Raw genomic sequence first — 13,862 nt, forward strand, 5'->3', positions numbered from 1 at the left:
CTTCGTTGCTGCGCATGGGCTTTCTCTAGTTGCGGTGAGCGGGGGCTCCTCTTTGTTGCGGTGTGCAGGCTTCTCATTGCAGTGGCTTCTCTTGTTACGGAGCACTGGCTCTAGGTGCCCGGGCTTCAATAGTTGTGGCACACGGGCTCAGTAGTTGTGGCTCGTGGGCTCTAGAGCACAGGCTCAGTAGTTGTGGTGCACGGGCTTAGTTGCTCTGTGGCATGTGGGATCTTCCCAGACCAGGGATCCAACCCGTGTTCTCTGCATTGGCAGGTGGATTCTTAACCACTGCGCCACCAGGGAAGTCCCCGCTTTTTGGATTTTTTAAGATATAGGGTCAGAGTAAGCCACAAGGGCTTTAAAATGCCTAATGGTGGTTGCTTGCAAGAGCCTAATTAGAACCTTTTGTCCCTAAAATTCTCCCCCCTCTATTGGCAAAATTTCCACCATCTGGATTTCACTTTGTGGTGTAAGGCTTTGAACCTTGTTAAAAATCACACTGCGTCAAATGGTGTGGTCCTATTACCAGTCCTTCGGGCGTGGTCTGGGAAATAGGTTTGGTTCCGGCAGTAAAGCGAGGAGGTAAGCACGTTCCTGGCTTGAGAAAACCTCCGGGTTCTGGTAGCCAGCGACTCGGCGGGGCTGCAGGGCGGCCAGGCAGAAGGGTAAGCCTCCCTCCGCTCCGCTCCGCTCCGCCCCGCCCCGGCCAAGTAGCCCCGCCCCCTCGCCGCCCCGCCTCTCCCGGCGCACCGGGCAATCCTGGCTATAGGTGCCCCGCAGTCGCGCCGGGAGCAGGAAGCATGCGCGGCAACTGGGAGCTGGGCGACGCGGCTGGAGGCCCGCTGCTGCTGTGCGCCGCGTTGCTGGCCGTGGGCTGCGCACTGGGTCTGCGCCTGGGCCGCGGGCTGGGGGCTGCGGACCGCGGGGCGCTAGCCTGGCTCTGCTTCGACGCCCTGGTACACTTCGCACTGGTAAGTGTGGTCTCCTCGGCATCGAAAACGCGGGCGGACGCCGCATTTCTTGGGACCCTTCCCTCCCTCGTCCCAGAGAATTTCCAGAAAATGACATGGACGACTCGGCCGCCCCGTCCCCTGTGGCGGGAGACCCGGGAAACCTCTGGGGGCCGCGGTGCCCGTGGCCTTTGGCCATATGCTACACCTCTCCGAGGTCCCAAGTCTGTAAAATGAGAGCGCAGCCTCCCTATGGTGCCAATTCCTCTACCAAAACAAACAAACAAACAAACAAAAAAAACCCAAAAAGTCAGAAAACCATGAAAATTGTTATTCGTGTACGGTGTTGTTAGTCGGTTTGTAAACTGCCGAAAGGCCTTGGCTTACTTAACATCTTATCCTGCACATAAATGTTGAACGTAATTGAGAGAGTTTTTGAATGCCCCAGAGGGAGCAGGGAGAGGTGATGAGACATACTGGGCCCTGGACCAAAACCAGCCCCCCGCCCCGCTATAGTAGTCACCATTTATTGGGTGACGACTGTATGCAGGCACAGTACTGTGTTTAAAATTTCTGACCTATTTCTGAACACCCCATAAGGTACTTATTACTGTCCCCATTTTACAGAGGAGAAGACGGGCCCTGCAAAGTTAGGTGACTTTATAGTGCCACACAACTGGCATGATTCAGAGTCAGGTTTAGTCTGGCTCCAAAACTTGCACTTTCTTTCACGCAAGGCCTTAGGAAACATATCCTTAAAAGTTCAACTCACTTTATAAATGGCCAGGACGGTTCTATTTAAGGGATTCTATTGAAAATGCCCCCCTCCCTGTGCACGCACCTCTTATTTTAAAGCTTTGTTTAAAACTATGCCACAATATCTTTTTTTGCAAATTTGACCTTGCTTAAATCTAGGCAAACCTATAGCTAATGTGAAGCCACAGTCTATACAATCCATCCTCCTCGGCAGCTGCGGATTCAACCAGTGGAGAATAGAAAATACCAGAAAGAAAAAAAAATTCCAGAAATTTCCAAAAAGCAAAACTTGAATTTGCCACCCTCACAACCTACTTCCCTGCAGCTATTTGCATTAGCGTTTCCATTGTGTGAGGCATTAAAGGTAAGCTAGAGACGAGTTAAAATATAAGGGAGGATGTCAGGTTCTATGCAAATACTACTCCATTTTTACCTAAGGGACTGGAGCATTTGCGGATTTTGGTATCCCCAGGGGTCCTGGAAGCAGTCCACCTGAGGATACTGAGGGAGAGATGGAGTATTGAGAAAGAAAGAGAAAGCAAAGTTTTGGATAATCATCTAGGGCTATAGATGTTTATCCGTTGGATATGTGAACATACCAGATGTTGCTGGAATGATGAAATTCCTTCTTTCCTAATAGTCAACTTGTGGAGATAACAGACAGTAAATACTTCCCTTAACTTCCTTATTTATAGAATTGATTTTTAAGCTGTCACTGAACACAAGGTGTCCCAAAGAACAGGGGCAGTAAACAGGTTGCTAGGCCCACTTAAGAGAGTATTATATTTTAGACCCACAAAAAAGTTATAAAAACACTAAAACATATACACATATGTCTACCACCTGGTTTTAAATTAATTCTACTTTTCACGCACAGACTGTGACAGGTAGCACTACACACATCTCCATTTGTGGCAACTTGAGGTGTAGCCCCATGATTGGAATCATTGCTCCACTCTCCCTGCTCCTTGTTCTGAAGGAAATGCCTCCCTGCCCCCACCCACGGCCCCATCTTGTGCCATTTACCTGTCCCAGCTGCAAAACATCCCACTGTTTGAATGCACCATATCTTAGTTCTTTAATTCTAAAATGCACATTTTTTCACACGTTGCAACAATGAATGACATAACCACTGTGGCTTCTTTTGTTGATATTTTATGTCTCTGAGATTGGGATATATCTTACAATTGATGAAGAAATATAAATAAAAACAGGCCCGTTAATATTGGCTGGTTAAATTTACTATTTACACACTGTTTCAACCAGCATCTTGGTACACAAGTCTTAGAGATTGGTGAGAAGGCACTTGACTAAGTGGTTGAAGCCTGCAAGACAAATGCATGTCCGTATTATCTTTGGGATAATTGGGAGTTCGTTGCAAGAATGCCTAGAAATGTGGCAGGAGCTAAGATTGGAATGTAGAGGCTGGAGGAGATCTGAAACCACAACTCACTTGTTCCCACTAGAACCTGAGCTGCCTCTCCTCACCCCTTTTGCCTTTATTTCTCAAATAGAGATGTTTGGGTTTGTTGGCCGCCATCAAATGCAGAGCTCCCCTATTGGACAGAGTTTCAGACCAAGCATTCCCAGAGGTAGGTCACCTCCCAGATGTCCAGCCAGACTGTGGTTATTTGGGGCTGCAGAACTGACCTTCAGTTTAGTCAGCTATGGCCAAGATGAAGGTCTGGTTCGTTTCCCATCTGGTAGGAGCCATGGTGACATACATTAGGAAATCAATGGCGAGACTCACCATCCCTCAAAAGTTGGCAATAGGCATTTCTTGCACTGGTGCTTCATGGGTTTTCCCTCATCTGCAATCTAAGTATAGCATTCTAGGCATGGCCAGAGCCTGGAAGCAGGATGTGTACTCCTATGTTTGGGAAACATCTGGAAGTCCAGATTGATTAGAGCACAAGATTTACATAGGGTAAGATTCCAGCAACATCTCTCCAACTGACAAACATCTACAGACCTAGATGATTATTGAAAACTTTACTTTCTCTTTCTTTCTCAATACTATAATCCTCCTTTGGTATGCATGGTAGGTTGCTTCTATGACCCCTGGGGATACAACAATCCTCAAATTCTCAAGTCCCTTATATAAAGTGGGAGGACAGGCAGGAAAGGGAACTTGAATGACAGGTAAGACTTGGAGTTTTATTCTGTGGTAGGAAGCCATTGAAGGGTTTCAAGCAAGGAAGTATGGCCAAAGTAGATCTTTCAAAAGATAGTTTGGTGGTGGTGTAAGTCAAACTGTAAGGGGTCTGAGATTCTACCCTTCTTACAAGTTAAACAAGTTAGCCTGGTTGATTCCCCAAGCTCCACAGGGCAATACAGTGAGGGCCAGATGATACCTGTGCATGCTGGGGGTGCATTACAGGAGAAAACCCCCAAATTAGGCTCCCTTCTTTTTTTTTTTTTTTTTTTTTTCTGTGGTACGCAGGCCTCTCACTGCTGTGGCCTCTCCCGTTGTGGAGCAGGGAAGCCCAGGCTCCCTTCTTATATGGAGCTGCTGGTGACCTGCTCGTACTTCTCTCTGGAGAGAGACTGTATCTTTACTCAGGCATGAAAACAAATCCCTGGGGAAGAGGAGGCGAGGTCTTTTTCTCAGGAGGGAGAGCTCTACTTCCCTGAAATGTCTCCTTACATAAATATTCTTAAATTATCTGTAAATGCCTGTGCTCAGACACCCCAGACAGTGCAGGACGAGGAGATAGTCAAGGAGAATTATCTCCCAACAGGTGCAGGGTGGATTGGAAAGGACAGTTCAGGGGCGAGAAGATCAGCTAAAAGCAATTGTAGTATTTTAGGAGTGAGAAGAAAGAGCTGAGCTAAGGTGATGGTGGAAGTTAAAATGGGAGGAAAGATAAATACGAGAGACTTTGCAGGGGAGAATTTTGTAAGTCAAAGTGACCCTTTTTACATTGTGGGTGGAGATGATCTTGGGGTTTAGAACCTGGCCGACATGGATAATGTTGATAACGTTAACGAAGACAGGAAAGTCGGATTTTAGAACTGTGCATCTGGGGCTGGGGGTGTGGTTGAGGGGAAATGGCCAGAAGGCATTGAAAATGTAAGACCTGTTGGGAAAACAGTCAGGGCAGAATAGAGAGTTGGAAGTTCTTCACTGCCTTGGAGGAGACAACAGGAAGCCCTGGAGATGAGTGACTTCTGAGTAAGAGAAAACAGAAACGTGAAAAGGCTGAGGGATGACAGCAGAGTCTTTTAAAATGTCTGCATTGAACCATCAGGGAGAGAAGATCAGGAAGGGGAGAAAGTGGGAAGGACCAAGAACAGGATAGTGCTGGGTCCTGGGACCCAAGGGAGGGAATTTCAAGATCCCTGTTCGATGCGCAGCACCATTAAAAAAATTAAAATTTAACATTTAAAAAAAGGTAAGGCTGAGCCAGGGCCTCTGGGACCAGCCATCAGGAAGTCAGTGGTAGAGTAGTAGTGCTTGAATGGAGGGACCAGGAGCCAGAGGCAGGGGCTTAGCAGGCGGGATAGAGAAGATGTGGAGGCTGCATATGCAAGACCTTCAGGAGATTTGGTGGTGGGAGCAAGGAGAGTGTAGGGAGGCACCGGCTTAAAGAAAAATGGACAATCTAAGGGTTTTGAGTTTTATTCAGGGACCTTACTGAAGACTATGGCCTGGGAGACAACCTCTTGGGAGCTCTGAGGAAACTACTCCCAAACGATGGGGGAGAAACCAGCTTGTTTATGGTTTTTGGCTCAGGAATACGTGCAGTCAGCCTACATCTTGGTAAAAGATCACTGCTAGTAGCAAAGAGCAGATATCTCCAGTTAATGATATCAGTGCTTTTCCATGTAGAGGAAGATGCAAGAATCTGGGCTCTTAAAAATTCTTCCTGAGATATGCATCTAACTACCTGTGGGGCCTGTTTTTCTGAAGCACAGAGTGTCTCACCCTGTCTTTCATCCCAGGTTCCTCTCAGGGTGCGCTGTCAGCGACTGCAGTGGCTATTGACTTAATTCTTGTAGAGCTGGGAGCTGAGCAACACCCTTTGTTCTTCTTTGTTTACAAAGGAAAGCTCAAAAGACAGGCAGGGGCAGGCGAGAGACTCTGGGTTTAAGATGGGAAGGTCTGAGCATGTTTGTGAGCAAGAGCCTGGTCAAGGGGAGAGTGAGGGGCAGAGGTGTGTGCACACAGACACCGTGTGCTGCCTGGCCGCGTGAACTGACCTCCAGCAGAGCTGCATCTGCCTGAGTCTACCACTTGTCCTCTGCTCAAGCCCCTTGACTGGTCACTCCCACCTTTTCATCACTGTGGAGCACGACTTGGGCTTGTCCGTCAGGGTGCAGGGCAGTTGTCACAGAAAATCCGGGCTGGGTAGTCTCTCCATTCATTCTGCCTTAACACCCACGGGTAGTCTTTCTTCAAGAAGTCCTGAGGCTGCTTAAGTCCCTATTGATTTGTGTATTTTGGACATTACCCTTTTCCATTTAACATCACCATCTGTTCTTCGCCTTCCACCACAATAACTTCAGCCTCCGACCTCGGGACTTTCTAAAAATTTCTTCCTCCTCCTACTTTACCATGAGGTCTGAAGTTGCCTTTTAATTCACCGTCTGTTACTGGCTCCTGTTTTCCTTTCCTTTTCTGGCATCATCATCTTCATCAGTTCTACTCTAAGATAGATATCCTCTCTGGTAAATGCATGTATAGTCCTTGTGCTGTTTGGTGAGCCTGATAAATCACAGTTAGTTTAGGTGTGTATTAATGGTAAATGTTTATTATGGTTAATTTTACGTGTCGGCTTGACTGGGCCATGGGGTATAAAAAAAGATGTTTTTTTAACATCTTTATTGGAGTATAATTGCTTTACAATGGTGTGTTAGTTTCTGCTTTATAACAAAGTGAATCAGTTATACATATACATATATCCGCATATCTCCTCTCTCTTGCGTCTCCCTCCCTCCAACCCTCCCTATCCCACCCCTGTAGGTGGTCACAAAGCACCCGAGCAGATCTCCCTGTGCTATGCGACTGCTTCCCACTAGCTATCTATTTTACATTTGGTAGTGTATATATATCCATGCCTCTCTCTCACTTTGTGCCAAATTACCCTTCCCCCTCCCCGTATCCTCCAGTCCATTCTCTAGTAGGTCTGTGTCTTTATTCCCGTCTTGCCCCTAGGTTCTTCATGACCATTTTCTTTTTTCTCTTTTTTTTTTTTTTTTGCGGTACGCGGGCCTCTCACTGTTGTGGCCTCTCCCGTTGCGGAGCACAGGCTCCAGATGCGCAGTCTCAGCGGCCATGACTCATGGGCCCAGCCGCTCCATGGCATGTGAGATCTTCCCGGACCAGGGCACGAACCTGTGTCCCCTGCATCAGCAGGCGGACTCTCAACTGCGCCACCGGGGAAGCCCTTCTTTTTGTTTTTTAGATTCCATATATATGTGTTAGCATACAGTATTTGTTTTTCTCTTTCTGACTTACTTCACTCTGTATGACAGACTCTAGGTCCATCCACCTCACTACAAATAACTCAATTTCGTGTCTTTTTATGGCTGAGTAATATTCCATTGTATATATGTGCCACATCTTCTTTATCCATTCATCTGTCGATGCACACTTAGGTTGCTTCCATGTCCTGGCTATTGTAAATAGAGCTGCAATGAACATTGTGGTACATGACTCTTTTTTTTTTTTTTACAACTTTATTGGAGTAAAATTGCTTCACAATGGTGTGTTAGTTTCTGCTGTATAACAAAGTGAATCAGTTATACATATACATCTGTCCCCATATCCCTTCCCTCTTGTGTCTCCCTCCCTTCCACCCTTCCTATCCCACCCCTCCAGGTGGTCACAAAGCACCGATCTGATCTCCCTGTGCTATGCGGCTGCTTCCCACTAGCTATCTATTATACATTTGGTAGTGTATATATGTCCATGCCTCGCTCTCGCTTTGTCACAGCTTACCCTTCCCCCTCCCCATATCCTCAAGTCCATTCTCAAGTAGGTCTGTGTCTTTATTCCTGTTTTACCCCTAGGTTCTTCATGACATTTTTTTTCTTAAATTCCATATATATATGTTAGCATATGGTATTTGTCTTTCTCTTTCTGACTTATTTCACTCTGTTTGACAGACTCTAGGTCCATCCACCTCATTACAAATAGCTCAATTTCGTTTCTTTTTATGGCTGAGTAATATTCCATTGTATACATGTGCCACATCTTCTTTATCCATTCATCCGATGATAGACACGTTGTTTCCATCTCCTGGCTATTGTAAATAGAGCTGCAATGAACATTTTGGTACATGACTCTTTTTGAATTATGGTTTTCTCAGGGTATATGCCCAGTAGTGGGATTGCTGGGTCATATGGTAATTCTAATTGTAGTTTTTTAAGGAACCTCCATACTGTTCTCCATAGTGGCTGTATCAGTTTATATTCCCACCAAGAGTGCAAGAGGGTTCCCTTTTCTCCACACCCTCTCCAGCACTTATTGTTTGTAGATTTTTTGATGATGGCCATTCTGACTGGTGTGAGATGATATCTCATTGTAGGTTTTTTTGTTTTTTGGGTTTTTTTTGCGGTACGCGGGCCTCTCACTGTTGTGGCCTCTCCCGTTGCAGAGCACAGGCTCCGGATGCACAGGCTCAGCGGCCATGGCTCATGGGCTTAGCCGCTGCACAGCATGTGGGATCTTCCCGGACCGGGGCACGAACCCATGTCCCCTGCATCAGCAGGCAGACTCTCAGCCACTGCGCCACCAGGGAAGCCCCTCATTGTAGTTTTGATTTGAATTTCTCTAATGATTAATGACGTTGAGCATTCTTTCATGTGTTTGTTGGCAATCTGTATATCTTCTTTGGAGATATGTCTATTAAGGTCTTCTAACCATTTTTGGATTGGGTGTTTGTTTTTTTGATATTGAGTTGCATGAGCTGCTTGTAAATTTTGGAGATTAAGCCTTTGTCAGTTGCTTCATTTGCAAATATTTTCTCCCATTCTGAGGGTTGTCTTTTCGTCTTGTTTATCGTTTCCTTTGCTCTGCAAAAGCTTTTAAGTTTCATTAGGTCCCATTTATTTATTTTTGTTTTTATTTCCCTTTCTCTAGGAGGTGGGTCAAAAAGGATCTTGCTGTGATTTATGTCAAAGAGTGTTCTGCCTGTGTTTTCCTCTAACAGTTTTATAGTGTCTGGCCTTACATTTAGGTCTTTAATCCATTTTGAGTTTATTTTTGTATATGGTGTTAGGGAGTGTTCTCTTTTCATTCTTTTACGTGTAGCTGTCCAATTTTCCCAGCACCACTTGTTGAAGAGGCTGTCTTTTCTCCACTGTATATTCTTGCCTCCTTTATCAAAGATAAGGTGACCATATGTGCATGGGTTTATCTCTGGGTTTCTATCCTGTTCCATTGATTTATACTTCTGTTTTTGTGCCAGTACCATACTGTCTTGATTACTGTAGCTTTGTAGTATAGTCCGAAGTCAGGGAGCCTTATTCCTCCAGCTCCGTTTTTCTTTCTCAAGATTGCTTTGGCTATTCGGGGTCTTTTGTGTTTCCATACAAATTGTGAAATTTTTTGTTAGTTCTGTGAAAAGTGCCAGTGGTAGCTTGGTAGGGATTGTATTGAATCTGTAGATTGCTTTGGGTAGTAGAGTCATTTTCACAATGTTGATTCTTCCAATCCAAGAACATGGTATATCTCTCCATCTGTTTGTATCATCTTTAATTCCTTTCACCAGTGTCTTATAATTTTCTGCATACAGGTCTTTTGTCTCCTTAGTTAGGTTTTTTCCTGATATTTTATTCTTTTTATGGCAATGGTAAATGGTAGTGTTTTCTTAATTTCACTTTCAGATTTTTCATCATTAGTGTATAGAAATGCAAGAGATTTCTGTGCATTAATTTTGTATCCTGCTACTTTACCAAATTCATTGATTAGCTCTAGTAGTTTTCTGGTAGCATCTTTAGGATTCTCTATGTATAGTATCATGTCATCTGCAAACAGTGACAGCTTTATTTCTTCTTTTCCGATTTGGATTCCTTTTATTTCTCTTTCTTCTCTGATTACTGTGGCTAAAACTTCCAAAACTATGTTGAATTAATAGTGGTGACAGTGGGCAACCTTGTCTTGTTTCTGATCTTAGTGGAAATGGTTTCAGTTTTTCACCATTGAGGACGATACTGGCTGTTGGTTTGTCATATATGGCCTTTATTATGTTGCGGTAAGTTCCCTCTATGCCTACTTTCTGGAGGATTTTTATCATAAATGGGTGTTGAATTTTGTCAAAAGCTTTCTCTGCATCTATTGAGATATCATATGGTTTTTCTCATTCAATTTGCTAATATAGTATATCACATTTATTGATTTGCGTATATTGAAGAATCCTTGCATTCCTGGGATAAACCCCACTTGATCATGGTGTGTGATCCTTTTAATGTGCTGTTGGATTCTGTTTGCTAGTATTTTGTTGAGGATTTTTGCATCTATGGTCATCAGTGATATTGGCCTGTAGTTTTCTTTTTTTGTGACATCTTTGTCTGGTTTTGGTATCAGGGTGATGGTGGCCTTGTAGAATGAGTTTGGGAGTGTTTCTCCCTCTGCTGTATTTTGGAAGAGTTTGAGAAGGATAGGTGTTAGCTCTTCTCTAAATGTTTGATAGAATTCGCCTGTGAAGCCATCTGGTCCTGGGCTTTTGTTTGTTGGAAGATTTTGTTGTTGTTGTTGGAAGGTTTTTAATCACAGTTTCAATTTCAGTGCTTGTGATTGGTCTGTTCGTATTTTCTATTTCTTTCTGGTTCAGTTTTGGAAGGTTGTGCATTTCTAAGAATTTGTCCATTTCTTCCAGGTTGTCCATTTTATGGGCATAGAGTTGCTTGTAGTAATCTCTCATGATCCTTTGTATTTCTGCAGTGTCAGTTGTTACTTCTCCTTTTTCATTTCTAATTCTATTGATTTGAGTCATCTCCCTTTTTTTCCTGATGAGTCTGGCTAATGGTTTATCAATTTTGTTTATCTTCTCAAAGAACCAGCTTTTAGTTTTATTGATCTTTGCTGTTGTTTCCTTCATTTCTTTCTGATCTGATCTTGGTTATTAAGTAGTGTATTGTTTAGCCTCCATGTGTTTGTATTTTTTACAGATTTTTTCCTGTAATTGATATCTAGTCTCATAGCGTTGTGGTCGGAAAAGATACTTGATACGATTTCAATTTTCTTAAATTTACCAAGGCTTGATTTGTGACCCAAGACATGCTCTATCCTGGAGAATGTTCCATGAGCACTTGAGAAGAAAGTGTACAGTGTACTACAGTATTCTGTAGTTTTCAGATGGAATGTCCTATAAATATCAATTAAGTCCATCTTGTTTAATGTATCATTTAAAGCTTGTGTTTCCTTATTTATTTTCATTTTGGATGATCTGTCCATTGGTGAAAGTGGGGTGTTAAAGTCCCCTACTATGATTGTACAACCTAGAACACGACTTCCATTTCCCCTTTTATGGCTGTTAGTATTTGCCTTATGTATTGAGGTGCTCCTATGTTGGGTGCATAAATATTTACAATTGTTATATCTTCTTCTTGGATTCATCCCTTGATCATTATGTAGTGTCCTTCTTTGTCTCTTGTAATAGTCTTTGTTTTAAAGTCTATTTTGTCTGATATGAGTATTGCTACTCCAGCTTTCTTTTGATTTCCATTTGTGTGGAATATCTTTTTCCATCCCCTCACTTTCAGTCTGTATGTGTCCCTAGGTCTGAAGTGGGTCTCTTGTAGACAGCATATATACAGGTCTTGTTTTTGTATTCATTCAGCCAGTCTGTGTCTTTTGTTGGGAACATTTAATCCATTTCCATTTAAGGTAATTATCGATATGTATGTTCCTATTACCATTTTCTTAATTGTTTTGGGTTTGTTTTTGTAGGTCTCTTCCTCCTCTTGTGTTTCCTGCTTAGAGAAGTTCCTTTAGCATTTGTTGTAAAGCTGGTTTGGTGATGCTGAATTCTCTTAGCTTTTGCTTGTCTGTAAAGGTTTTAATTTCTCTGTCAAATTTGAATGAGGTTCTTGCTGGGTAGAGTAATCTTGGTTGTAGGTTTTCCCCTTTCCTCACTTTAATTATGTCCTGCCACTCCCTTATGGCTTGCAGAGTTTCTGCTGAAAGATCAGCTGTTAACCTTATGGGGATTCTCTTGTGTGTTATTTGTTGTTTTTCCCTTGCTGCTTTTAACATGTTTTCTTTGTATTTAATTTTTGATAGTTTGATTAATATGTATCTTGACGTGTTTCTCCTTGGATTTATGCTGTATGGGACTCTCTATGCTTCCTGGACTTGATTAACTCTTTCCTTTCCCATATTAGGGAAGTTTTCAACTATAATCTCTTCGAATATTTTCTCAGTCCCTTTCTTTTTCTCTTCTTCTTCTGGGACCCATATAATTCGAATGTTGATGTGTTTAATATTGTCCCAGAGGTCTCTGAGACTGTCCTCAATTCTTTTCATTGTTTTTTCTTTATTCTGCTCTGCAGCAGTTATTTCCACTATTTTATCTTCCAGGTCACTTATCCGTGCTTCTGCCTCAGTTATTCTGCTATTGATTCCTTCTAGAGATTTTTTAATTTGATTTATTGTGTTGTTCATCACTGTTTGTTTGCTCTTTAGTTCTTCTAGGTCCTTGTTAAATGTTTCTTGTATTTTCTCCATTCTGTTTCCAAGATTTTGGGTCATCTGTACTATCATTATTCTGAGTTCTTTTTCAGGTAGACTGCCTATTTCCTCTTCATTTGTTAGGTCTGGTGGGTTTTTACCTTGTTCCTTCATCTGCTGTGTGTTTCTCTGTCTCCTCATTTTGCTTAACTTACTGTGATTGGGGTTTCCTTTTTGTAGGCTGCAGGTTCATAGTTCCCGTTTTTTTTTTTTTTTGGTGTCTGCTCCCAGTGGCTAAGGTTGGTTCAGTGGGTTGTGTAGGCTTCCTGGTAGAGGGGACTAGTGCCTGTGTTCTGGATGAGGCTGGATCTTGTCTTTCTGGTGGGCAGGACCACATCTGGTGGTATGTTTTGGGGTGTCTGTGGCCTTATTATGATTTTAGGCAGCCTCTCTGCTAATGGGTTGGGTTGTGTTCCTGTCTTGCTAGTTGTTTGGCATAGGGTGTCCAGGACTGTAGCTTGTTGGTCGTTGAGTGGAGCTGGGTCTTAGCGTTGAGATGGAGATCTCTGGGAGGCTTTCGCCGTTTGATATTACGTGGAGCCGGGAGGTCACTTGTGGACCAGTGTCCTGAACTTGGCTCTCCCATCTCAGAGGCACAGCCCTAATGCCTGGCTGGAGCACCAAGAGCTGGTCATACACACGGCTCAGAATAAAAGGGAGAAAAAAAAAAGAACGAAAGAAAGAAGAAAATAGAATAAAATAGTTATTAAAATAAAAAATAATTATTAAAAAATTTTTAAGTATTAAAAGAAAAGAAAGAAAGAAAGAAAGAAGAGAGCCATCAAACCAAAAAACAAATCCACCAATGATAACAAGGGCTAAAAACTATACTAAAAAAACAGACAAGCAAACAAAAAAAATAATGGACAGAACCCTAGGACACATGGTAAAAGCAAAGCTATACAGACAAAATCACACACAGAGCATATGCATACACACTCACAAAAAGAGAAAAAGGGAAATATATATATATATATCTCCTTGCTCCCAAAGTCCACCTCCTCAATTTGGGATGATTTGTTGTGTATTCAGGTATTCCACAGATGCAGGGTACATCACGTTGATTGTGGAGATTTAATCCGCTGCTCCTGAGGCTGCTGGGAGAGATTTCCCTTTCTCTTCTTTGTTCACACAGCTCCCGGGGTTCAGCTTTGGGTTTGGCCCCGCCTCTGCGTGTAGGTCTCCTGAGGGCGTCTGTTCTTCGCTCAGACAGGACGGGGTTAAAGGAGCAGCTGATTCGGGGGCTCTGGCTCACTCAGGCCGGGGGGAGGGAGGGGCACGGATGCGGGGAGAGCCTGCGGCGGCAGAGGCAGCATGACATTGCACCAGCCTGAGGCGCGCCGTATGTTCACCCGGGGAAGTTGTCCCTGGATCCTGGGACCCTGGCAGTGGCGGGCTACACAGGCTCCCGGGAGGGGAGGTGGGGATAGTGACCTGTGCTCGCACACAGGCTTCTTGGTGGTGGCAGGAGCCGCCTT

General features: G+C 43.6%; 1 protein-coding gene across 3 annotated transcripts in view; it reads left to right on the forward strand.

Annotated features, from left to right (window-relative positions):
* The first annotated feature begins 757 nt into the window (after positions 1-757).
* EBPL (EBP like) overlaps positions 758-13,862 on the forward strand; it is a 42,673-nt gene continuing 29,568 nt past the window's right edge. For 2 of the 3 annotated variants that reach the window (XR_014291747.1, XR_014291748.1), the window contains exon 1: positions 895-971. Coding sequence is in view for 1 of the 3 variants with exons in the window: in XM_082602334.1 (XP_082458460.1) it covers positions 801-971 (171 nt within the window). In the remaining 2 variants the exon portion in view is untranslated. Of the gene's footprint in view, positions 972-13,862 lie in introns of all 3 variants that reach the window. The other variant, XM_082602334.1, reaches the window with a different exon arrangement.

Source organism: Mesoplodon mirus (assembly GCF_964341445.2).
Source record: "Mesoplodon mirus genome assembly, chromosome: 17".
NCBI lineage: Eukaryota > Metazoa > Chordata > Mammalia > Artiodactyla > Ziphiidae > Mesoplodon > Mesoplodon mirus.